This window comes from Chanodichthys erythropterus, chromosome 11 (genome assembly GCF_024489055.1).
Source record: "Chanodichthys erythropterus isolate Z2021 chromosome 11, ASM2448905v1, whole genome shotgun sequence".
NCBI classification, from domain to species: domain Eukaryota; kingdom Metazoa; phylum Chordata; class Actinopteri; order Cypriniformes; family Xenocyprididae; genus Chanodichthys; species Chanodichthys erythropterus.
Window position 1 is genome coordinate 28,708,874 of NC_090231.1, and position 27,245 is coordinate 28,736,118.

Below are 27,245 nucleotides of genomic sequence, written 5' to 3' on the forward strand. Positions count from 1 at the left end.
TATCACATACATTTCTTTTGAATTTTTATACATTTTAATATTTTTATTTTAACAACTGGACCTTATTTTCTATTAGTTTATAATTTTGGTGCTATAGGCATTATATAAGTACCTTATAATGTATGCTTTGGCAATGTTATAATTGTTAATACTGTCAATAAAGCTTAGATGGATGGATAGATAGATAGATAGATAGATAGATAGATAGATAGATAGATAGATAGATAGATAGATAGATAGATAGATAGATAGATAGATAGATAGATAGATAGATAGATAGATATAGATAGATAGAAAGAAATGATTATCTATCTATCTATCTATCTATCTATCTATCTATCTATCTATCTATCTATCTATCTATCTATCTATCTATCTATCTATCTATCTATCTATCTATCTATCTATCTATCTATCTATCTATCTATCTATCTATCTATCTATCTATCTATCTATCTATCTATCTATCTATCTATCTATGCAATCTGTCTGTCTTTCTGTGAATTTTGTGCATAGGCTACATTACATTGTAGTAAAGTTTCAAGCTAATTGTGCCCGCGGAGTCCAATACAGTTCATCCAGTCAATCGTTTTTCGCTCTTTAATGTTATTCAGCTCTTGTCCAAACCAGCGATTGGTGTCCGCTCGGCTGGACGTGTTTAGCTGACGTCCTGCTCATGGCGCCCACGGGGGGCTTTGCGCTGCTCTTTTTATATTTGGAGACTCCAAAAGAATCCCGCTTTCCTTTCATGTGCCGCCTCGGTCCAATCAGACGGAAGGAGAGGCGGCCTGCGCGAGGCGTCAATCACGCTCGCTGAGTGGCTGAAGCGCCTCTCGTCTCGTCCGCTGGAGCTGCAGATCACTCGATCCTCCACCGCTGCTGGATGTGTACGGAACCCGCGCGCTGTTCTTCACGGACGCTCACGAATATTGCATTCTTTCTGGATTGTTTTTCATTTCTGATGTTTCTCAATTGCTCTCCGATGCAGAGAAATGGGTAAACTTCATTCCAAACATGGTAAGACGGCATCTCTTTGGTGTTTTGGAGCAAGTCTTTGATTTTAAAGCACTTGTGATATAGTTCTTTCGAGCAATTTATTTATACGACTTATTTTCCCTTTAAAGCTGCTATTTGTAAAGCGAGGGAGAGTCCTGAAGGTGAGTAACACACACTTATTTATTATACAAATATTAACGTTTTTTTTTTATTATTTTGTATTTTATTGATAAAACAAAACAGCATCGTTAAACATTTGCCGTAAACAAAAAGAAAAGCATTAGAAACTAACAACAAAAAACTGTTTAACTGGTAGATACACAGTAATAGTTTTCAAAAATTTGTATAAACTGAATTTTCTTGTTGTTTTAGGCGATAGTTTTGTAGTTAACGCATGTTTGGCGAGGAAAGGACTGGATGACTGGATGGTTAAACAGAAGTATTACTGCTCGAGCTCGCGTGAAGAACAGCAGGACTGCCAGCAGAAAAATACCTGCGGACTGTCTTCACGGGTGCGTGAACGGTTTTTATAACTTTATTATGCGTGCATGTTAGGTGTGAAAATTTTAGAGTTTGAGAAAGTTGGACTTCGTGACCTTTGCACTTCGCCTTCCTTCCATTCAAAGACTGTAGGAATCAACTGTTTGGGTTTTAAGTTATGGGGCGTTTAATGTTGCGCACTTTGAAGTAAGGAATGTATGTACGGAGCTGTTGCAGTTTAAAGTTTGTATTTTAACTGATAAAAAACTTTGTTTTGTTGTGATAAAGGTAGCCTACGACAACATCGTTTACAACTGACGCAATACAACTCTTTCTTTCTGAAGTTCTGCATTAATTGTATGAAATGTCAAGCAGTTTCAGCGGTGTCCTGCGATGTGACGTGCTGTAATTGATTTAAAACTAGGTAATTCCAATTTTTTTCTGTAGCCTAATAGTAGGATAGTTTACACATGACATGTTATGACCTCAAATTAACTGAAAAGCTAAATGGAATATTTGTATCTTTAAAAATGTATTTGTTATATGACAGGACCATTGAAAATGATGTTAGTCAAAAAAAGGGTGGTTTAAAAAGCGTTTACCGTTAACATAGCTACTAGGCTCTGTGCGCATGTGTACATTTTGAATGTCAATGTTGAGTAAAAGTTAAAAGTGAATACACATATTACATGACAACTACATGTAGCCTGTTCGGTTGTAGATTGTAAAAGTGTGTATAAGAGATATTCGCGTTACAGTATGATCGTTACCTGTTTCTAGAGGCCACACGCGCTTCTAGACCACCCAATTCTCGCGCTTTGAAAACGATCGTGCCATTGTTTTGTGACGTCATCAAGAACAATAGTTTACTTTCTGGAAACACTCTGTAGTTTGAGGCCAACTATAAAAGCCAGCGGCGTTATTACCAGCAGTGATTAGAGGAGAAACACTCTCTGAATACACGTTTCCCTTTAATGATGTCTGTTAAAACGCTCTCCACGGTTTCAGCTGCTGCTGCCTTTGAAGCTAGAGGAGGAGATCTTGTGTTGTTATTCCTTTGAATGATAGGAAGAGGAAAAGTCAGTTTTCCAGACAGGTTCAGGTTGTCATTTTTGAGAGGAAATATCAATAGGTAAATGAATAAATATGTTTGGTATCTTAAAGGCGGCACATGTTTTTGAAAGTAGGCTATATATCTGGATATTAACGTCTTTTTTGTTGCAAGCAAGAAAGTTGTGTTTGCATTTTGAATTTGCCCAACAAGGAAAATAATATAGCAGTCATGTTTAGACAAAAGGCGCATCAACTTTTTCACTGGCAGCTCGCATGGGTAAATGGTTTATTTGAACGTGGTGGGAAGAACTGTGTGAGGGCTAGGAACAGATGCAAGTTCTCTCTGTAGGTAATAGATCACGGCGGGTTGAAAGCATTGCAGGCTGACAGGCTGGTGACAGCGCTGTATTGTGAAGTAGAGAGAGGGGTGGAGGGAGGGCCAGTCTGTCTCAGATTCGGCATCCTAGTAAACACATAAGAGCACTGTCGTTTAAGAGAGGAGAAATCCTCTGGAAATACCTCAGAATAAGCCTCTTTTGGTCAAGGGCTGTTGCAGAGTCTCAGAAGACTTTTTTGAGGGTTGAAGAGATAGCAAGAGACGCTGAGAGTGACAGAAAGAGAGAGAGAGAGAGAGAGAGAGAGAGAGAGAGAGAGGAAAGCCAGAAGGCTGCTATTAAACAGCCATCTCAAACAGCAGGAGAGTGCAGCCGCAACTTCTTAAAACCCAATCCTCATGGACATCCAGACACAATACAAAATTTCAGAATCAGGAATGTTGCTGGAGAAATGCTGCATTTGATTTCTTTTCTAAATCACTAAGAAAGTAATGGCAATTAACAGTGATTTGGCATGCAAGATGCATAATACTGGACTGCAAACAAAGACTTTGCAACAAAATTGTGAAGTGTGGATTTTAGATCTTGTGGTCTGAAGGATAGAGAATAAGTTTAAGGTGCACTGAATGCATGGTTCTTGATTGGTTCAAAGTTCACACAGTTTGATGTTTATTACTGTGAGAAGGAGGTGTTATTGTAGCTGGAGAGATCATAATGCACTGAACAGTTAAAAAGTCTAAAACTTCATTGCTTTACCTGTTGTTTACTTCATAAAGCCATACAGTTGTTCAGTTTTTTATTTTATCATTTGCCTGTCAATATGATAGTCTGCAAATGAACTGGGGATTGTCCAACATAACCTGATTGTTTTTCTTCTGATGTACTAATGAGTTTAATAAACAATAGCAGTACTGAGGAGTGTGTGTGTGTGTGTGTTTTCCCAGTTGGTGTGAAGTGATTTGGCCGGGCTGGGAAAGGATCCCTGCTTAAAGAATTCAAACATTTGAACAATTTTTCGAATAACATAAGCTTAATGGTGTGTTGTGGGAATGAAAGAATAAGAGAAGGTGAGAAGGTGTTTCAAATCTTAAATATTTATTTGGAAATACTCGTTTTGTTTTGACATAACAAAGAATCTCCCGGATAGTTTAATATTTTATGGAGTGATGAAATTTGAGGCCAGATTAGCTGGAAAGAGTATGTCCTGTGGCAAGCAGGGTGGGGCTGAGAGCCATGGGAATGGAGCGAGGCCGGTTTCGAGTCCCACAGAGGGGCTCCGGAAGGATAAAAGAAGGAGTGACGACAGTGCAAGGAGAGAGAGGACCAGGTCTGGGACATTTATGTTGTTGTTTTGTTTTAGTCTATACTTTCGTTTTGTTGTTTCTTTATTTTGTCATAAAAAGTCACGTTTAACATTCGCCAATGAAGCAACCACCTTTTTCCTGATCGTCTGAATCACAGGTATTTTAGTATGATGCTGACACTATACTACAGATATTATAAAGTCAGCTTGTCAAAAGTAATTATTACAAGTTAAACAATCTACTTATGTGAGATTCCTCTTTCTTACTGAGAAAAGCCATGGAGTGCTTGAAGAAGAATTACCTCACTCCCTGAGCACGAAGAAAGCATAAACCTCACTCATAAACCCAGGCTGATACTGGGACTAATAGAGACTACCTGGAGAGTTAGTTATTTTATAGCAGCTGTGCTTAAGTTCGGACAGTTGTGTGCGTCTGTGTTTTTAATGTGGTTCAGATGGTATGGGCGGTGGGGAGTCTGAGTCAGGAATCTGTTTGATGAGTGTTTGTGTTGTGTAGTGTTAACTAGCCTTCACACAAGACTTTCTTATGTAGAACTGGCTATTACATTTTCCAGTCTGCTTTGCATTGGTCCTGTGCTATTTGTAAACTACACAATAAGATCTTGTTCAAAAAGAGGTGAGGGTCAGGGCTGGTTGAGCTCTGGTTCTCATGTGTAAATTTAAGTCTAAGTTCCATAATTTCATGTCCTCTTTATGAAGCTTTTCAGACCTACTGTTTCACTTTTTGTATTCTAGTCCAAAGTCAGTGCAGTGAGGCTCCTGGTCCCCCAAATGTTCTGTCATGTGGTGCAGCTTTTATCATTGTGTGGCTTACAGTCATGTTTACAGGTCATTCTATGTGTGTTAGTCCCATTACTAAGCTGTAGTAAACCTCAGCTACTATAGTCATTATTCAAACAGACACCATAAACACACTGCTTTCACACTATCAAAGAAGAAACTCGACAACATAGCTCTAAAATCAGTCAGAATCAAAGTGCCAAGACCAGGCGATGTTACTGCTTTGAATTGTGGCTTTTGAAAACCACTCTGAAACCAGTTGGCACAGCAGTTCTAAACTAGGGCAAACCAGACAACATCACAGCTTTAAACATAATCTCCACCACAGTCAAAAGAGGCCAATAGGTCAACTATAAACCAGGCTTGATCATGACTTTGAAAGCATTCTGTATCACTCTGTGTAGTATCGCTCAGGGACCAAACACTTTGAAGAAGCCCAGATCAAACAGAGAACTGTAATTCTAAAAATAATTTCAGAACTTTTTTGGATTCCAAAACTCGCTATTTAAACCCTTCCTGACAACACGCACACCTTCTCTTTTTCTTGCTGTCTTCAGAATTTTCTTTATTGTAGCACAAAGTATGACAGTATATGCACTATATCCTTTGTCTCTTTTATTCCCTTCCCAATATCCAAAGTATTTCTTTCACTTTAAGCTTCAAGTGTGGTTGTCACACACTTACCCTTAGACTTCGTTCTCTTTCTGTTCTAGACGTCAGCTTTACCATGTCTCTCCAGGGCTGGTTGAGAAAGGATGACAGAAAGAGATTGAAAGACAGAGGGTGGGGGCGGAAGGGATAGGCTATGTTTTTTTCTTTCTATAAAAGAGAAAGAAAAGGGAAGAGGGTGCCTCTGGGGAGTGAGACAGCACCTGGCTCCAGTGCAGGGCTGTTGAGGGGCTCCTATGAGAAAGGAAAAGAGAATAGAGACAAGAAGGGAAGAGGGGAACAGAGGAGAGGAAGATTGTTCTTCCAGGACAGGAAGAGTGAAGAGACCTGCTGGTGGCTGTTCTGTCACCAACTCTATCAAGTATTTGCCATTGTTTTATGTTAACATTACCGCTACAGAGTACAGACTGAACTCGCTCCATTTTTAAATCCTGCAAACATTTTACACACATTTCATTTCCATACGTCGTGCATGTGGGTGTGTTTTGTGTGTAAGTGTCTTTTAAATCTTTTGAAAACTACTTTTTTAAAAATGTTTTAGAAGGAATTCTCTTACGCTAACCAACATACAGTAAAATATATGAATATTATAAATTTAAATAGCTATTTTCTGTTTTAATATATTTTATATTTCATATATTATATATTTTATGTTAAAAACAATTGTGCGCTTAATATTTTAGTGGAAACCGTGATGAATTAGGTTCATAAGTCATTTATTTGAAATGGGATTTTTTTAGTAATGTTGTAAATGTCTAGTCTGTCACATTTGATCTATTTGCTGAATAAAACTATTAATTTATTAAAAAAAAAAAATCTTATTGGTTCCAGATGTCACAACGTCAAGGCCAACTGAGTCTCATTTACATGTATATATGCTGGGCGAAGTGGAACTACAATCCCATTATGTAGGTCTGTTAGTTAGAAACTTCGTAAGAAACATACTGGCACGATTTTAGTTAAACTAAAGGGCTGGTATTATTTTTTAAAAAGACAGATTATTGTTTTTACTGAAATTGAACTGTATTTAAACACATTGACTGTCATTGACTCATTCATTGAGGTTTATGAATGGGTCTGCATCCAGGAATAGCAGCCCATGCACTGCATCTATGTTGGGATAACCTGTAATGAGATGTGGAACTTGAAAGGAAGCTTTGAGGTGACTGGACTTTCCTCTCGAGTTACTCTTGGTTAGTAGACATGCAATGCCGGCTTGTAAGTACACATGGAAAGCATTACAGTCATCTCAGTTGTAAGTGATTTACATGGTTTGCCCCATGTTTTGTATGTGTTTTTCCATTTAACTATAAGTAATGCAAGTGAGTAAGTATGTGTGTAAAAATAGTTTTCAGGTATGTGTGTCATGGGGGTGTGCTGGGGGCTGGGATGGCGCCTGGCTAGGTGCATCAGACAGAAAGTGTGTGTGTGTTGTGCATTAAAGCATGCCTGTCCGGATGTGCTCTGGAGATCAAAGTGCATGGTGGGAATGTGTGGACTGAGTTGCCAGGATTAACAGCTGAGAATTGGGCTGTGTTTTCCAAATTTCCTTAAACACACATACACACACACACAAACACACACTCATCCACAGGCACAAGCAGCAGAGCTCAGGACAGTGTTATTCCAGCCTCTTCAACACCCTTATTTATTCAGCTGCTCTGACACATTTATGTTTCTTCTGTACTTCAAAGGGGAAGTTGAGATACTTGATTTGCTATCCATAAATAAACATTTACTAGTATGTATAACCTGACAAACATACATATATAAAATCCTCAAATTGTATCACAGTTTCAAAAGAATACTAAGCAGCTCAACTGTTTTCAATATTGATGATAAAAATAAGAAATGTCTTGAGCCCCAAATCAGCATATTATAATGATTTCTGAAGGAAGGATCATGTGACATTGAAGACTGGAGTATAGCTGCTGAAAATTCAGCTTTGCCATCACAGGAATAAATTCAATTTTAAAATGTTTTAAAATAGGAAACTGTATTGTAGTGATTGTAAAAAAAAAAATATTTCACAATACAACCGATTTTATATTACTATTTTTAATCAAATTAATTCAGCCTTGGTGATCATAAGAGACTTATTTCAAAAGCATGAAAATCGTACCGATCCCAATTATTATTATTTTATTTTTTTTGTTTGTTTGTTCGTCACTTTAAGATAGAGTAAGAAGAAAAAGCAGGAAAAATTTAAGTACCAATGAAATAGTAATATTGAACAATACTGAATATTGACTTGCTGTTTGCACAAATCTCCAACTCTCTGTTACTCTGGTGTTTAAAGTCCTTCAGAGAGGAACAGGCTGGAGTTTCAAACGCAATGTTTGAAAAGTCTTTCTCTTTATTTTTGGGGAAGTTTAGTTATTCTTTTTCTCTGCCTTTAAAAAGAAAAGGAAGAGGGGAAATGGGGAGAGGGTAAAGGAGGGATCACCTAAGGGGAAGAGAGAGTAGAACAAACGGGGAGCGCTGCCTCATTTTCAGTGCTTCAAAGCGCTCTCTCTCTCTGCAGCTTTCATGCTTTAAAGGTGTCTCTAGTAAATGAGAGCGTAGCCTCACCAGTACTATAGCCTATGTTTGCATCATTTTATCTCAATAAGTGTCCTGTTGTTGCCTGCAAAGTGATAAGATTGATGCTTTTATCCCTCACGAACTATTCTGCCAACAACCTCTTTCTGTTGAATCTTTCAGTGATACTGACTGTGTATATGTGTTGTGGATGTTGTGTTAGTCATATGGATGTATAAAGGCCCTTCTAGCTGCTGTATTTGTATTGTCTGCCTATATTCTTCATTAAGAAAGAGGAACTGCCCACGTCTTACCCCAACTTTTTTGTTTGTTTGTTTTAATAGGAAGTACTGCACTTGTTAAGCCATTTCTTGGTCTTTGATTCTCAAAATACATGATCAAACAGACTTGATAAACATGCTTACATCCAGTTTAATAAATCTGCATTTGTTAAGCTCTCTGTAACTACATTAGTAGATATGATATCCATATCTTTATAGAGATAGAAAGTGTGTATGAGTAGGAAAGGCTAGAGTGCGTGAGTGCGTGTGAGTGTGTGTGTGTGTGTGTGTGTGTGTGTGTGTGTGTGTGTGTGCACATGTTTCTGTGGACAGTAAGTGTGTGGTGACATCAGTGTAGAGCACTTTGATGTGGATGAGGTAATGTGTGAGGAAATGTTTGCAATGTTAATCTCATCTGAGAAATTACTAAAGAGCCTCTACAGAAACTTTCACAAGCAGCTGCCCACACACACACACACACCTTAATGATTTCTTTGAATCCATGTTGCAAAGATGATATAAAAAAGAATCTGCAATATTTTAACATGGAAAGAACGATACTGTGTGGTTGAAAAGACTATTTGTGAAGCTGTTTCATATCTAGATAGCCTAACTGCTTCCTCTAAGACAGCGGCAGCGCAAATGCAGATTTGAGTGTTACGGTTTGATTTTGTCAAAGGTTTAATAGACACAGGTGAATCGTTGTCATTTACAAATGAGATTGCATGAGTGTTTGAATCGAAATTGCGATCTTTTAATGATTAATCATGCCGCTCTACCTTCAGGTAAGCTGAACACCTGAACAGACGCATAGATTTGCACACACAAACTTTCACTGCATTTCTGTTGCTCAGCTTGCCTTGATTTAGAAACCTGTGATTCAGTAAATTAGCAGGATGTGTTTGAATTCTGGATGTGTGGAATGGGCTTTTTGTGCCAGTACGGGTATACAATTGTCAGGACTTGTAACTATAAAATGCTTGAAACATTGAATCAAGTGCTGTTTTACACACAGACTGTATGCTACAATCGCCGGCGATACCGTCAGACCTCAGAGTGTTAACAGTGCATCTGCTGCAAATCTCTCTGCTCTGTTCTCTACACCAGATCAGTTGTGGTGTTCAGTCCAATTTGAAGAGTAGCCCTGACCCCTCCGAGGGTCAGAGCTAGAGGGAGATTTGAAGAAATACTGTAGAAAGAGAGATGGCTGAGAGACATTACAAAAGAGGAATATCACAGGAAAAAGAAGTGTTATGATCAGGGGGACCTACGTTAATATTAGAAAAGCTTTCTAACACTGGACAGACTGCAAGGTCTGAAAACAGACGCCAAGAATGTTGTTGCTCCATACGTGAGTGAGATTGGTTTTGCTATGTTTCACAGAATCAAAATATACTGTTGTTTTAATGTTAGCTATAGTAACTAGATGTTTTCTGTGTTATTGTTTTTCTGGAGCTGGGGCCTGTACCATGAAGCCGGTATAGGTGGTATAGGTGGTTAGTCAGGTATGTTTCAGCTTAGTTTGCTCCAAGAAAGTTTTAGGCACCATGAAATTGTCTCGGCTTTTAGTGGTGTTCATCACCATTGTAACTTAAGCCTCATTTCCACCAAAATTACCCGGAACAATTTGACCTAGGAACTTTTTTCCCAGGGATTTTTTTCCCTCAGAACTGTTGCTGTCTGCGTTTCCATAGCGGTCGAAAATACTGTGAGGTTAAGACCGGTGACGTATTACTGCGTGTGACTTTCCAGTTCCCGCTGGATTTCGTCCTCCACATATAAGCTTCATAAAGCCTGAAGCTTGTCGCCGGTCCATATGTCGTATTTTTAAACTCCAATGTCGATTCGAATAGCAAACAACTCTTACTGCACGCACCACAACAGACTTTTAAAAATGGTGGTTGAAATAAAATGCTGCGTGGAGTCAACCATTTAAAATGCTGAGTGAACTCAACCAATCAGCATGTTCAGCACCCAAGTCCCACCCCTGAACGTTCCTGAACTTTGGAAAAAAGTACTACCTTATGAGCAGGGACATTTTGAGGGGAGAATTTTTACCTGGAATTTTATTTAGACCCTGGTTCCTGTGGTCAAAACACACAGAGTACCACCTCAAAGTAGTTCCTGGGGAAAGTTCCTGCAGTGGAAATGGGGCTTTGGGCTCCACGGCTAACCTGCTCATGCTCTGGGTAGGAGATCTCAAACCAAAACTGGACCAGTCAGCTGTGAGTAAAGTGACACATTTCTAACGCAATAAAGTTGTAGTAACAAACAACTTTCACATACATCTGATTGACAAAATAACAGTTTGCTATGAACATTCAGTTGAACAACAATAACTTTCATTCCATTCCATTCCATTCATGAAATGCACATCCTTGAAAGAGTGCAGTTTTCTAGCATATTTACTTTAACTTCTTTGGTATTGTCAATGGCATGACCCAAAATCACAACAACAGTGGTTACATATTAAATATATTTTAATTGTTTGATCAAAATTATTGAGGAACATGTGCATAGTATTCATTTTAAATTCTATGCCATTGCATGACCATATCTGTCAGCAGGTGAACGTTTACAAACCCTCCGACTCAACTTCCTGCTGAGTTAATGGGCCAATTAAGTCTCTTATGGGTGTGGTGAGATGTCACGGCATTGGCAGTGAACAATGCGCCTTCTCACCTTCAAATCACACTGAAGAACTGACGTTTGCAACCTAACAAACACAATTCTGTCAAAAACGCTGTGTAACCGAGCGATTTTCTGGCATTCGCTTAAACTTGAATGAATAGTAAAATAAGAAAATGGAGTCAACAGTCTGTTTATAGAAGGTAAATCTTTTTCTCTCTGAAGCTGACAAGCGCTCCCGGGGCACATTAACACATTCTTTCTACGGCAAGCCCCGAAGGGACAAATAGGCTACACATCACACACATTCCCAGGGTGAAGTCATTCCATGATTTGAATCCTGATACAATTGTCTCCATTTGCACGGCACTTCTTTCTTCACATTGATTAGCTGCCAAAATGGGGTGTTGCAATAAATGATACTGAGTCTGAGAGTGTAAGAGTGAGTCGTTTCACTTGTTAACACTCTTCCAGTCTTAATCGGTGAGTGTGAGAAACCAGCAGCGAGACATCCGCTTTTTTGTTGGTCAGTGTGGGATATCACCCAAAAACGAAACTTCTGTCATCATTTACTTGCACTCATGACTTTCTTTCTTCTGTGGAACATAAAAGAAGGTATTTTGAAGGATGTTTTTGTGCATACAATGAAAGTGAATGGGTTTCAAAACAACATTTACTTTCATTGCATGTACATAAAAAAATATCAAAAAGACAGAAGAAAGAAATTCATACAGGTTTGGAATGACTTAAAGGTGAGTAAATGATGACTGAATATATTTATTTGGGTGACCTGTCCCTTTAAGAGTGCAGTACTGACGCTTCAGTCAGTAGTTCAGCTTGTCTGGGTTGTCTGTTCTGCTCATTATAAAGTACGAGGTGCTTATGTAGGTCACTGCACTCCAGACTCTTTCATCCTCACATTTAGGAAAGTATGTAGGGTACTGGGGGGAGTACAGGGAGTCATTTTTGGATTGGCCCTGTAGCTAGCGAGGACCGGTTTTGCCATGCCCTCGGCGCAGGGGGCTGCGCTAGCATATACATCCCCTCTCCAGAGATCCTGCGCATGTAACCATATACACTTAAGCAAGATAACAGACACAGAAGATTAATCAGGAATTCAGTTGGAAGTCTTTTTCCATTAGCGCTATATGTTTGTGGTTGATTGTCTTGCTGGTGAAATATGGCACCTGTAGGTGCATGTGCCTTTGTGAAGGCTTAAGTTGTCTTAAAAATGGAGTGGTTCTGGTTGGCTGCGGTTCACAGTGCTGAAGCCTTCCATCTTTCATTCCTTGTTTTAATATGATTAGGACCGTGGTCTGTGAGTGTGAAAACCGAAGGTGACAGAGGAGTGAGACAGAGAGAGAGGCGACGGTCTTAATTAGGTTTTCCCGGGTTTGATGACGTTCCAAGGCTGTGGCCTAGTGAAGGCTTGGCGACTGATCTTGTCTGTGTGTTTTATGTGTGCGTGTGTGCGTCTGGCCCGTGATCATGCAGAACTGTCATCAGCTGTGTAAATTGTCCATTAGCCCTTGTGGCGTGGCAAGCAAATACAGACACGGAGTTGTGTGGGACTTTCCACAACGCACACACTCCCTTACCCACATACATGCATTCACACACATGCCGTAATGACAAAATGAACAAGGCCACATTCATATGTGTAATCTAATTGAGACACATATCCCCATACTTGGTTGAGAAATCCCCTCTCTTTGCAGTTTTCCCTGTGTTATTTTTATTTTATTTTTTTCATAGTGCTTACATATTAATGTGCCAGTCCAGACACTTGGGGGTGACCCATACACACACACTTACAGACACTTGGCAATGTGTGTACACTGTGCTTCTGTTTGCTATACACACAAATAATTATCTTCAAGAAGACATGATTACTCGTTAAAAACAGCCAGGAATCTCCAGTTCCTTGGAGGCACTAACCAAGTGGTATTTTCTGTCATGGACCAGTTAAACAGTTCAAACATACATTTATTTATTTATTGAGGATTCATTCATTCAGAGCTGCTATTTATTTATTAAAGCATTAAGTCTATAGTATTAAGCATATCAGTGCCCTCAAGATAATGATCCGACCCCTAGATAAATCAGGTCCATTGTTTTTAACATACTGAAAGATTCATTTAGGCTACTTCCACTTCACAGGACCAAGAAAAACAGCAGTGGCGTGCTTGATGTATGTGTTTATGTGTTTTGGCAAATCGGTAATGTTGCAATGGGTTCTGCGGGCATCCATTTGTAGTAAAGTGCTCAAACTTCTCTTCTTTCCTGTTTTGGCTTGCGTTAAAACAAAAAGATCTAGTTGGTTTTCCACAGAGTGTGAAACATGGTGTCTGGGAAAGAGTTTCTGGTTGCTGGCACAGATTGAGTGAAGCCCTTGTTTATGTTTCACAGGCCTTTTCATGATGCTGCTGAGGCAAAAGACCCACAGCAGAAATGTCATTGTTCCATCTGTTATAAACATTTATAAACACAAGCCAGTAACAAATATGGAGATGAATGTGTTCACACCAGGAGTTAGTCACGGGACACAAGTTCTCTCAGATGGTTTACATTCTTTGTTTAAAATGTCGCTCACAAGACTTCATCTGTAAAATTACAAGATAATTCTTTTAATCAAATCCTCTTTTAATTTCTCTCTCACACTTTGCACGCAAACTCTGTCCCTTTTTTCTTAGTGAGTTTTCAATTGCGCTATAAATGGCACTTAGTCTCCATATATTAGTGAGTGAAGCACATGGTCACCCTCACACATGCTGAGTGTGTACAGATCCCTCTTCAGCCTCTCATTACAGCACTGAAAAGAGATCAGCTTCTATTGATTACACTCTCCACAGCCAATTAGCCTCTGATGTTATCTGAGTGGACAAAAACATGTCATTTTAAAAGGACTGTTTCAGTGGTCAAGGTCACTGAAATACAGTGTGTCTGTTTGTCATGCAGTGACACACTCCAAAATATGCTTGAAGGGTGGCTGGATCTAAAAAGTAACATGGACATGTACCACGGTAATTCCATGGTGTGTGAAATATTATACATTTTATAACATTTTAATAAGTTTAACATTTTTATGTAATATTTTATTTACAATAAGGATTATTATTTAATTATTATTTAATTTATTAATATAATAATGACGATGATAAAAATAATCATTATTTTTAATGTAAGTTATATAATTATTCACTTATTTAATAATAATTAATTCAAAATTCATTATTATTATTACATTTTTTATATTATTTATATTTTAAAATTCCTATGCCCCTATACTCACACTGAAGTCTTACTAATATCTATGAAAAATGAATCTCTTTGTATTTCTAAAACATTTGCTCGTTGTTTCTGTATGTGTTTCTAATATTGTTTTTATTTATTGCTTTTGTAATACATTGTTAAACATCATTGGGTTTGTGAAATCCAATATTTAAATATTGTTAAATAATATTTCAAAAGGATTGTTATTATTGTAATGGCTGTGCGAGACGGTTTCATATATAGTAAACTGTGGTGGTGATTGGGATGAGAAAACAGAAGCAGAGAAGCAAAAAGTTTTAATATATGGTGGAGACTCTATAGACCTTTTTAAGAGTGACTGAGAGGGGCGGACAGACGCCACGGTGATTGTGCTAAACGCCACTTAGAGGTGAAGTTCAGGGATTAGTGAGTTTCTCACAGCCCTCAATGTCCTGCGTAACAACACGTATCCACGCTCTCAAACACAGCACATTCATTTGAAAGGGCCAAGTTGTGCTTTAGCTGAACTTGACCTTGAATGATAGAATGAGAGAAGGAAAAACAGTGAAAGAGAAATAGTAGGAGAAATTCTGCTGACTGGTTCTCATTTCAACCAACTGAGAAGAACTCATATTTATAATACAATCCCATCCATCATCCAGACAACACATAATTAGCGCATTCCCCTCACATGCTGTTGGCTAACCTCTCGAGCATTATGGTGAACGTGTGTGTTTGTGTGCGCGGCTTTGTGTCTCTAGTGGCCAGTGTATGGCTGGAGGCACTACAGCAAGACATTTAGTGTGCCTTTCTAGTGTGGATAAAGACAAAGCATCTCCTCATTGGCAGAAACAGCATGTGCACATGCAGCTGCAGAGCTTCAGCGGATGCTGTAGGGTCAGTCTTCAGGCCAGAGAAATGAATTGTTAGTATCCAGACAGCTGGAGTGTTAAAATGAGACAGAGGGAGCAGGTGTGTTGAGACAATAGTCTTCTTCAAGAGTGATTGCTGGTTTGGAAGATGACAGAGATGTTGTAGACTGCTGCTTGTGTGTGTGTTGTATGGGTAGGATGGTTTAATATGATAGATGAGACACTTGATTACATTGTCTGTTATGGGATCTCGTCATATGCAAAATACGATAGGGTTGTCGCAACGGGCTCACCTTTACAGGTACTCGCCCTGTACCATCTGTGAGCCGTTGGCATTGCTCTCCCCTCTGCCTCCCTCAAGACACCTTCCTCCAGCTTGGCTGAGTTTAGGGCTTCTGCGGGTTATCACATGGGCACACCTTCCTCGATGATTCATCGATTTAAGCCCACGATGTGGGGGTATTTCATATACTATCATTGCATTAGTTTGGCATTCTTTCTCATCTGAGAAGTGTCGTATTATCATCTTACTGTATTTTAAACACACTAACACTCTCTTCCTTTCTGTCTCTGCAGGACCCACTGGATGAAGGTTATGCTGAGGGCAACAGCGATGAACATTATCGTTTAGAAGGTAAACTCTCTCAGTATATACTTTTAACATCTGATTTTCTCTTCCGTATAAAGCAGTTTTATTATTTCTTCCTCTGGATTAAATACAATATCATCACTATGGTGGTGAGAAGAAAGGGTTTGGTTAAAATCACAATATTGGCACATAATGATTTATTTCTTGAGATGTTTATGATGATCAAAAGGCTACAACAAGGTCAGATTCCTGTGCAACTTTTACAGCTTATGCGTGCTTTTAGGTGGTTTGCTCATATCTGTGTGGGTCAAAGGTCAGTCAAGATGTGATTGGCTAAGGTGTTTGTGGTGTAATTGTTGCTTCATAGTCAGGAGTTAAATTGTACCAGATCTGTTACCTCTGGAATTCGATCCGACACCTTTTTTTTTATTGGATCTGTAAAAATGTAAAATAAAAATTGATGCAAATGTCACATCTTATTATGGCACATACACAGATATAAGTAAGATATTAGTTGAGTTTTTAAACCAGTGTGTTTACATTTGTGGAGAAGAAAGTCTTCCTTGATAACAAAAACAATTGAGTGTAGACAGCTTCTTTGATTTTAATTGGAGCAATGTAGTTTTGTAGTTTCCCCCCAAACCTTCTGGATTTGTCATCAGTTCTTGGTCAGGACATCATCATTTGCAAATTAAGCTCATAGTAGCATGTAAAAAATGATCAACAAGAATCTGAATCTGTTTTTAAGTAGGTATTTCATCTTCATTTGTTGTAATGAAAACATCTGATTTGGATCAAGGTTCTTATCTAGGGTTTAGGCAAAAGACAAAAAAAAAAAAATATTGACCTGGCAAATTGAAATGATCACTCATTAAAGTTTCACTGCACTTTAGCCTTTACCAGACATGCATGCTGAGGAAACACACTCGGCTTTAGCTATTAACCAGTCACCTCACAGTTTATTCTGAACTCCAGGTGAACCTTTAGATTCAAAGCCACGTTTGGGACGCTGCCAAGCTGTCCTCTGTGTTGTATAGTGCAGTTTTTAAGCTCCGTCACTGGAGCTCTGTAGCGGGTTTGGCTGTCTCATCACTCTGTGGGGCAGGACTTTGACTATTGCTGTGAGAGTTAGCACTTCCTTTGTGTGTGTGTGTGTGTGTGTGTGTGTGTGTGTGTTTAGTTTCTTTGTGACCATTTGTTAGTCCTCTAGATAAACAGCTCCTGTATATTGTGAGCTGGCTGGCAAGCAAGCTTTGGCCCTGGAGCTCAGCATTGCCTTTGAGTTTCTGGCCCTGATCAAAAGCCCTGATCTGACGCTGTTTCCCTCCAAAAACCTGTAAAAGCTCCCCGGGTACGACTGCTCTCATCCTCTGGTGCTTTTCTTTTCTTTTTTCATCCTCCCTTGCCTCTCGCTGCAGAGGGACAAGACAGGTCCTCTTTGATCTGAGCGGATCAGCGGAGGAGAAGTGAATGAGAGAGAGAGAAGACAGAGAGAGATACTGTTGTGTCTGCCTATCCTTTTGGCTCGTACAACAAACACTGTTTCAGATTTGACTTTGCTTAATTAATTAGAGATTCTGTTTTACAGACGGACTGATCCTGGGCCAAAAGGTTTGAGAATGGAACTTCAAAGCGCAGGGATTTGGGGCAGGGGGGAGGATTTAGCCTGCAGGACCCAGCCTGGTGCTGAGCTGTGTCCTCACTGAGCTGCATTAGATCTGCTCTCGTTTAAAACATCTCCATCTTATTACCCATAATACACAAAGAGACAAACTGCCTCTGAAATTTGGGTATTGAGTTCAGGATTAATGACAGGTATTCTACTTCAAAACGGGCCGCTGTTAGACACTGTCTTTCTCACTTTAAATTTGCTTGTGTTTTCAGACATAGACACAAATAGGATATCGAGGATGTTTCTGTAGTCTAGCCTTAGGTTGTGATGGCAGAAGTTAGTCCTATTTATGCATTTATACTTACAGCTTTAGCCAGGCATATAGCTGATTTCCCATAGTCTGCTCTTAAAGGGATAGTTCACCCAAAAATGAAGATTCTTGTGTCTTGTGGTTATAAGCCTGTATGTTTTTGTTTTGTTTCATTTTTTCCTGTGGAACACAAAAGAAGGCATTTAGTTTAAAAATGCACTATAAAGCTAACCTCATATGACTAAATTCCAAATTTCACAATAGCTACAGACCAACATTTAAATGGTTATTGACTGAAAATCTTGCCTTCGGCTAAAGAACCCAAATCTCAGTTGTACTTAAATATGGCATGTCAGAGTTGGTTAAGTTACATGCAAGAAACCAGTGCCGTTTAACATCATTGATGTCAAAACTACCACATTGTGGTGCTTACATTTCGAACTGCTGTCATTATTCCTCTGAATTCTTAATCATCTTAATCAGTTTTTTTCCTCACCATTGTTGCCATTGGCTCACTTAGTGGTAAGGCACTCTTCTTTGTAAAGATGCTTTCAAGCGATCCATTGTGAAAGTGCTGCTTTTGCACAAAAAATGGTACTGAATTGAGACTTGGACATGAGCTATGTGTGTGCCCCATGTCCTTCAGTGCCTTCCCAGAATCTAACAAAGTGTGTAGAGGAACATGTACTTCTGAGTTTAACATTGAGGATATGATAGCAATAGTTGTATGAAGTATGATTTATTTTATGTCCCATACTACAAGAGTGTGTGAGTGTCTTCAGTGTTTGTGACTGGACTGTAGTAGTAGAGATGACATGGACGGATTCAAAAATAGCTGGGTGCCTCTGGCATTCTCCCTTAACTCTTTCCCTTCTCTGTCTATTTTAGTTCATACATGCACAATAACTTTTTTTAAAGGTGCAAAGTATTTTCCTCATTAAAAAAAAAAAAAAAAACACATTAAGAAATAAACAATTGTGAACAATGTTTAAAATTATGCACATGAGATAAAGACATATTGTATTATGTATATATGAATCACCTTACTTGAGTTCTTTAAACACTTAATGAAGATTTCCTCAACATTATGTGAATGTGTGTCCCTCTGCAGTGGCTCTGCCCCCTGAGAAGATTGAAAACAGCAGTGTGGAAGAGAGAATGCAGGACACTGAAGGCTCTGCCACAGTTGGCCCACACAAACAATTACAGTTTGAGGTCAGTATACAGCACGCATACATACTGGGTAGGGCATACACTGCCTTTACACTTAATTTTTTAATTTACATTTTCTTTAAAAGAAGAAATTAGTCTTTTTTTTTTCAGAAATGATGCATTATATTGATCAAAAGTAGCAGTAAAGTGTCAAGACATTTATTATGTTGCAAAATACTTCTGTTTAAAATAAATGCTGTCCTTTTGAACTTTCTGTTCATTAAAAAATCCAAAAAAATATATCACGGTGTCCACAAAAATATTAAGCAGCACAACCATTTTTAACATTGATGATATAAGAAATGTATTTGAGCACCAAATCAGCATATTAGAATGATTTCTGAAGGATCATGTGACACTGTAGACTGGAGTAATAATGCTGAAATAAATGACATGTATTAAAATAGTTATTTTAATTAATTAATATTTCACAATATTACTGATTTTATTGTATTTTTGATCAAATAAATGATGCCTTGATTAGCATAAGAGATTTTCAAAAAACAAAAAACAAAACATTTGTTCTGACCTCAGAGGTATGAACGGTATTTTTAATGTGTGTGTTACTAAAACAATGATTATCACTGTTGTTTGTTAATCAGGAGTTGGAGTGTGCTGTATCAGTTGAAGAAGATAACAGGCAGGAGTGGACTTTCACCCTCTACGACTTCGATAACAATGGCAAGGTCACGAGAGAGGTAAGACGCCTGCGACCTCTGTGCAGTAAGGACAGTGACTGATGTCTTTTGTCATGGGAAAGCCCAGCAACACTAACAGGACACAACAAATGGGTGTTGCTTACTGTCTTTTTTCTTCCACCGTGTCACTGTCTCTGTCTTGTCTCTGCATCACTTAATTTTCACTTTCTTTTACTATCATTTTCTCACGGTTTCTCTCAGCCTCATAGTTTCTCTGCATTTACATTTCATTTTCACATGCTAAATAGCCTCAGATGTATAGCATGTTTCATGTTTGCGTCTACACGTGCTCTCCACTGGCGTCAGCGTCTGTCTTCCCTCCCTGAGGCTATGGAGACTCTGATTAACACATTATTATGGACATGTCTGTGTATGAATAATGAATAACGCATGTATCTTATATATAATGCACAGGCTTGAATAGTATATAAAAGGCTAATCACCCGTCTCGTGTCAGTGAAGATCTCTTAATTTAATGTGTTTTTTTCTTTACGTTCAGGACATCACCAGTCTACTGCACACTATATATGAGGTGGTGGACGCATCAGTAAATCACTCCCCCAGCAGCAGTAAGACCCTCAGAGTGAAACTCTCCGTCGCCCCAGACTCCAGCCAAAAATGGAGGAACTGCACCCAGACCAACACAGGTACACAGAGAGAGTGTGTTTTTGCAGAGCAATATATGGGAGACCCAAAAATTATAATGTCATAATTTACTCCCCCTTATGTTTTTCCAAACATGTATGACATGGAGCACAAAAGAAGAGGTTTAGCAGAATGTTGACGTTGTCAATAGGACTGTATTCTGAGTCTTCTGAAGCTGTGCAAGAGGTTAATGTAAGGAACAGACTGGAATGTAAAGGTGCAGTGTATAATTTCTGTGCCAATATACTCAACAGTATTTTTTATTGAACCAGCGTAGCCTAGATATGTTGTTAAATACCAAATTCTGTGTTCCATTTAAAAAGAAAGAAAGAAAAAAAAAACTGACATGAGGGTGAGTAGATGATGACTGAATTTTTGGGCGAGCAATCCTAAGTTCTTGTTATGCTGTCTCCTACATTATTGCCCTCCTCCTTTTCCCTGTCTTCCATGTCATTGTATCTCTTGTAAGATGAGTTCATAGTCAAAGGCAGAAGACGAGAGAGAGAAACAACACAAACCTCTGCAGCCCTGAGCTTTTGGATTCCTTTTGGAAAGTGCTATCTTATCCCTCTCTGAAAGTCTTCTTTCAGACAGTCTTTTGCTGTTTGAAAAATAAATATATCCACATTTAGCCACTTTCTAACTGTGTTACTTGGTAAAAAACAATGTGATGGAGAACAGAAAGTACTCTGAAGAAACAGAAGTGTTTCTGTTTGTTTAGTGCTGTCATTTGGGCTATTTATACCCGTCATGTATTTTAAAGAGAAGAGTCTTTGAACAGCAGCTGTCTTCATGCAAATTCACAAGTGTGTGTTTTTTAGATTTATATGAGGCCTGAGGTTCAAAATAGAATAAATGAAGCATTGTTGTTTTTTCTTCTTTTATGAACCTTCAAAGTAAATGGAAAACAGGGAACAAAGGTTTCTTTCTTATTTTGGTTGGTCTTTAAAGCTGCTGCAGTATATGTGCGTGTGTGTGATTCTGTGCAACTCAACGCCGTTCACTTTGATAAAGCCTCCCCCCTCTTCTCTCTCTCTCTCTCTCTCTCTCTCTCTCTCTCTCTGTTTGTCTCAATCAGACACTCCCCATCCCAAACACAAGGGAGAAAAGTGCATTGAGGACTCCAAGACTTCAGAGAAGAAGTCAAGAGCATTTCTTAGGTAATTATGAAAAAAAGTTACATAAAACCACAGTATATAAACTTCAGAAGAACATGTCAGAGTTGAAACTTTAAAGAAATTGACAAATGGATAGTGATTGGTTCAATCCCGCTTTGTGTACACAATCTCAGAGCAACATACTTTCAGTTATGACAACACAATGTTGTTCTATTAGGCGTTACCATGCTGACCACCACAACCAGCAGGGTTGCCAACGGCACTGTGTGGATGAGAACTTGGAGAGAAGAAACCATTACCTTGACCTGGCCGGCATTGAAAACTACACATCCCGCTTTGGAACAGGTAAGATCTTAATCCCAAAGAGTAAATGGAGCTCTTCCTCATTTAGGCCCAAAATAGGCCTTTAGCATTTGTAGTGTAGTGTATATATATATATAGTATACTTTGAGATAATATAACGTTAAAAGGCCCAACCTCATGTCGTTCCAAACCTTCGTTCATCTTCGGAACACTAATTAAGATATTTTTGATGACATTCAAGAGCTCTCTGACTCCTCCATAGACAGCAATTTAACCACCACTTTCAAGGTACAGAAAGGTACTAAAGACATCACTAAAATAGTCCACATGAAATAGTCCACTTTTTGAACAATGTATTTAGTACCTTTCGGGACCTTGAAAGTGGTGGTTAAATTGCTGTCTATGGAAGAGTCAGAGAGCTCTCGAATGTCATCAAAAATATCTTCGTTTATGTTCCGAAGATGAATAAAGGTCTTATGGGTGTGGATCAACATAAGGGTGAGTAATTAATGACAGAAATTTCATATTTGGGTGAACTAACCATTTAAGTGTAATTAAGGAGTACACTTTTTTTTTAACACACTGAAGTATATTTTTTAAAAATACACTTTTTATTATTATTTAATAATAATTTAAAAGGTTCACTTTAAAGTACATTTTAAAATTTAAATTCTTGTTTTAATAATCTTTTGTCAGTACACTTGCAATAGCATCTACCAAAACATATAGGATACTACAAGGCAAGACATTACACTTAACACTGTAATCGTTTTGTTTAGTTTTTTTGTGTGTGTGTTTGTGTGTGTGTTTGTGTGTGTGTGGTGAATACCTACCATTTTTATAATCATAAAAAAATATTTTGTGCTTTCTTTAGCAGCACCTGCCACAGAACCAGCAAAACCCAACAACGCCACACGTATGTCCAATCAGACACGATCGCGTTCTCAAGAACCCGAGAATGGCCACGTTTACCCTGCTCACCATCGGCGCTCACAGACCATCTCCACGGATCCTCCTGCCGTCCTCAGCCGGCACACACACGCACTCCGTTCCCCCAAAACGCACCGCACGCCGCCCACTCAGGCCTCTGTGGGTCGGGTGATGAGGCGAGGAGCGCCGCCTCCCCCAGCTGTCCCCAACCAGACCCCTCCACACCAAAGCTCAGGCCCGTACCGACGGCACAAGCAGAGGCCTAAAGAAGGGCTGCACTATCGGGCTCTGGGGCCAACCGTGACGTCCGGCCCAGTAGTGGAGAAAGAGCACATGAGGGATCTGCCCAGTCTGGTGTTGTATGAAGGAGGACTAGCTCAGGTGGTCCAGCGGCACGAGCATCATCATCATCATGAACATCATCATCACTATCATCACATTTATCAGTCCTGAAGAGTGAAACCAGATCTAAATAAGAAGAAACACAAGGAACATGTAACAAAGGAATGATCTTAAACCTTCTTGCATGGTCACGTTGAGGCTGAGAAGGACACAAAGCATCATGTTCATGCCAAAGTGGCAGACGGCGTGTGCGCATTTGTATATATAAATGTGTGTTTGAGGTCGTGTGGGTCGGTTTGAATGTGTGTTGATGTAGTCAGTCCTGTCTTTGTCAACAGGAGCTTTGAACAGGTTTACGTACTACGTAAGGGCTCTAAATCTCCCTTTTCTTTCTTTCTCTCTCTCTCCATCTTCTCTATCTCTCACACATGTTTTCTCTCTCTCCATCCATATCTCCCTTTCTCAATGCTTGTCTGTTTTGTTGAAAAGGTGGTTAGCCCTGATAAATGAAGAATTGTGAGTTGTCAAACCACTTTTGAAGGAATACAATTCCTTGGTTTTGTAATTTACATTTGTGTGTGTGCGTGTTGATCTGCTCTTTGTGTGCCTAAGGTGTCTTTTCCTTACACTTATCCTGTTTATTTTGTTTGTTTGTTTGTTCACTGAAGACCACTTGAAAAGCACTTCTTGTGCCATTGCATTCAAGACACTTTATCTATGAAGAGCTTCTCTCCGAAACAACAGATCTGAATCAACACTTTTAAAAATGCAATACAGGACACGTGTACAGACAGAGAGGACTTTGTTGAAGGACAGTATGAGAACTACACTCTACCAATCTACATGAAGAAAACATAGCATCATAATCAGCTGCTACCTCTAGTATTATTATGATTATCGGTATTATTGATATAATTTTTGTATTATTCAGATTTTATTTTTTATTTGTCTGTATGTTCTAATATGCCACCAATCTGCAGTTATGTTGAGATGTATTGGGTTTAAATCCATTGTAAGCTTTATTACTGAAACTTACTGAAACATTTATATTCATTATTTTTTTTTATTTTTTTATTTTTTGTGTGCGTGTTTTCCTGTCCCCGTAACTTTAAGCTAATTGCATTGTTAGACCACTAGGTATCAGAGTTTATAGTGTTATTATGTGTATCATACAATATGAGATCTTAAAATAATCTTCTGATGATTGTAGAAATAATGTTCTGAAGTTTGTTAAAAAATAATTTATTTGAAAAACATATTCCTGTCATGTTTATGGCAAGTCAAATCAAAAGATTGGAAAACACTGAATAGAGTTTATATTGTATGACCCAATATTTCATCTTCTGCTTGCTTAGTTAACTTTTCCTTATTATCAGTTTAGTAATGAGATCATTCAAGTTGTCATATTTTGACCTTCTAAAGTGTAAAGGAATCTGTGTTGCCAAGGAAAAATAGTATTTTTAATTTCTCAGGTTAATTTGTTCACGTTTGAGTCATTGATTTGACAAGACGATATAATCTGTTTTGAAGGGAGCAGTAAACCACTGGACTGTAAGCATATTTTGGTAGAGAATCACCATTGGGAGAGTTTAGTTTCTTTCAAAATCCAATCCAGACTGAATTAAGATCTTGTAGACAGTATGGTAGTGCCTTTAGCTCAGAAGTGCTCACTTATTGGCAGAAGTGAGATGGGTACAGTGAGAAAACAAGTCTGGTTGATTTGGAGTTCATTGGTTCCCCGCAGCAGTTTTAAACAGTGTTTAAATAGTACATTATGAATCTATTTTAGGTTCGATGTATCCCAAGTCACCTAGAGGGTGTGTGTGTGTGAGTGAGTGAGTGTGTGTGGCAGCTGCCTCATTCCTCAGGGGCAGGATGACAGTATCGCCGCCTAGGAGTCTCCAGTCCTCCCATAACTCACCAATACCCCACTGACAGAGAGTTAATGAGTGCATGTGCATCTGAAACCAGAAGATTGTGAAACAGAAAAGCCTGCGTTTACACTCACGCAGGCTTTGCTGTGTGTTTTGAAACTCACAGCAGTGTTTTAATAATCCAAGTGTGTGTGATATAATTGATCTCATCTCTTTTTTTTTTTTTTTTTTTGATTTTTATACACAGAAACATTTTAAAAGCTAAAAAACCAACAAGTTTGGCACTTTTTGGCCTCAACATGGACAGCAGTCAAACGACGTGTCCATTATGTTTGGTTAGAACCTGTTCAACTTCATAATATGTTTAGAGTAAGATCAGTTGACTCTTCTGCTCAGTAGGATGGTGGAAATGTGAGAGCATCACACAACACGAGACTCTGGAAAACTCACCTGCAGCTTCAGGGTGGTCTCATCGCAGCTAGTAACCTCCACTCAGCCTCGCTGTTGCAGGGGAATGAATGTGTGGAGTTTAGTTCTCCCTCTCATTTTCTCATTCTCTCTTTACAGTGAGATAGTATGAGCTGTTGCCATTTTAAATGATTCTGACCATTACTTAAACATGTATTGCTGCTAAAAAACTACCCATGGCTTCATGAGAAAATGAAAAGTTTAAACACGCCACATGTGCAAAACATGTGAGTGGGCAGTAGGTTCATTTATAACAATATTTCAATAATGTCCTGCAGTGTTCTTGTTTCTCTTTTAACACTGATATTTGTTTAGATGTCTGATGATCAGTTGTGGCCTGATGGATGTAAATACGACATGAGTGGGCTGCTGTGGTGATACCAGTATTTTAGATTAATTCTGCGCTATTTATCTGGATGATCGGCTATTTTCTATAGTGCCGTTTGTAGCTATAACATTTCTTGATTTCTTTTGTGATTTTGTTTTGTGTGATTGAGTGTGTAGGAACGACACACACTCTTTCAGATTCAAAGAAAGTGATTCATGGAGGTGCTTGTATATAAATAACACAATGTGGTAGCATTTTATGCCACAACTGAACACTAGTACAGATAATTTGTGACTATTCTAATAATTTTTTCATGTTTTTTTTTTTTTTTTTTTTTTTAGTTTATATAGATGGATGGAAATAATTGCTTTATTTATTTAATAGCAGAACTGTGCCAAGAGAAAATCTTTCATTAAAAGCTGAACTGTTGCTTACTGACTGGGTGGCTCTGATTTCTTTGGCTGTTGTTTTTGAGAATGTTTCTAATGATGTCTTTGCAAGCATGTACACTACATCATGGCTGCATGCAAATATCTCTTTCTAGTGCAAATACTTTAGCATGCTCTCTGTTATCTATGTTGTTTGCATGTCTTGCTTTAAGCTGCAGTCTTTCCCATGGCCAAAGAAAGTACTTAAGTGAAGTCCTATAAATTTTAAGTTACAACTAACTAATAACATATCACCATCTCCACATACTCCACATTTCACAGTAATTTGTGAAATATTATTACAATTTAATATAACTTTTCTCTTTTAAAGGGTTAGTTCACCCAAAAATGAAAATCATTCATTACTCACCCTCATGTTGTTCCACACCCGTAAGACCTTCATTCATCTTCGGAATGCAAATTAAGATATTTTTGTTGAAATCCGATGGCTCCGTGAGGCCTGCATAGCCAGCAATGACATTTCCTCTCTCAAGATCCATAAAGGCTCTAAAAACATGTTTAAATCAGTTCATGTGAGTACAGTGGTTCAATATTAATATTATAAAGCGACGAGAATATTTTTGGTGCACCAAAAAACAAAACAAAATAATGACTTATTTAGTGATGTCCGATTTCAAAACACTGCTTCAGGAAGCTTCGGAGCGTTATGAATCTTTTGTGTCGAATCAGCAGTTCGGAGCGCCAAAGTCACATGATTTCAGCAGTTTGGCGGTTTGACACGCAATCTGAATCATGATTCGACACAGAAGATTCATAATGCTCCGAAGCTTCCTGAAGCAGTGTTTTGAAATCGGCCATCACTATATAAATCGTTATTTTGTTTTTTTGGCGCACCAAAAATCGTCATTTTATAATATTAATATTGAACCACTGTACTCACATGAACTGCTTTAAATATGTTTTTAGTACATTAATGGATCTTGAGAGAGGAAATGTCATTGCTCCCTTGGAGGCCTCACGGAGCCATCGGATTTCAACAAAAATATCTTAATTTGTGTTCCGAAGATTAACAAAGGATTTATGGGTGTGTAACGGCAAGAGGGTGAGTAATAAATGACAGAATTTTCATTTTTGGGTGAACATTTTTGGGTGAACTAACCCTTTAATATATATATATATATATATATATATATATATATATATATATATATATATATATATATATATATATATATAT

At 38.4% G+C, this 27,245-nt stretch overlaps 1 protein-coding gene across 2 annotated transcripts; it reads left to right on the top strand.

Moving 5' to 3' along the window:
- The first annotated feature begins 862 nt into the window (after nucleotides 1-862).
- Nucleotides 863-26,012, top strand: nkd1 (NKD inhibitor of WNT signaling pathway 1). 2 transcript variants are annotated; one of them, XM_067400699.1, is made up of 10 exons: nucleotides 863-1,017; nucleotides 1,125-1,157; nucleotides 1,369-1,508; nucleotides 15,767-15,824; nucleotides 18,813-18,916; nucleotides 19,516-19,611; nucleotides 20,111-20,258; nucleotides 21,335-21,416; nucleotides 21,592-21,719; nucleotides 22,552-26,012. In XM_067400699.1, the coding sequence occupies exons 1-10, from the start codon at nucleotides 993-995 to the stop codon at nucleotides 23,058-23,060; spliced, it is 1,323 nt and encodes a 440-aa protein (XP_067256800.1). In that variant the 5' UTR covers nucleotides 863-992; the 3' UTR covers nucleotides 23,061-26,012. The 2 variants fall into 2 exon arrangements, with proteins under 2 accessions (XP_067256800.1, XP_067256801.1); XM_067400700.1 differs by having other exon boundaries at nucleotides 22,555-26,012.
- The last annotated feature ends 1,233 nt before the right edge of the window (nucleotides 26,013-27,245 follow it).

Excerpts from the sequence above, each read along its gene's own strand:
- nkd1 (XM_067400699.1), top strand. The coding sequence starts at position 993 with ATGGGTAAACTTCATTCCAAACATG. Across the intron at positions 1,018-1,124 it reads TAAACTTCATTCCAAACATG|CTGCTATTTGTAAAGCGAGG; the intron begins GTAAGACGGCAT and ends TTCCCTTTAAAG. Across the intron at positions 19,612-20,110 it reads ATGGCAAGGTCACGAGAGAG|GACATCACCAGTCTACTGCA; the intron begins GTAAGACGCCTG and ends CTTTACGTTCAG.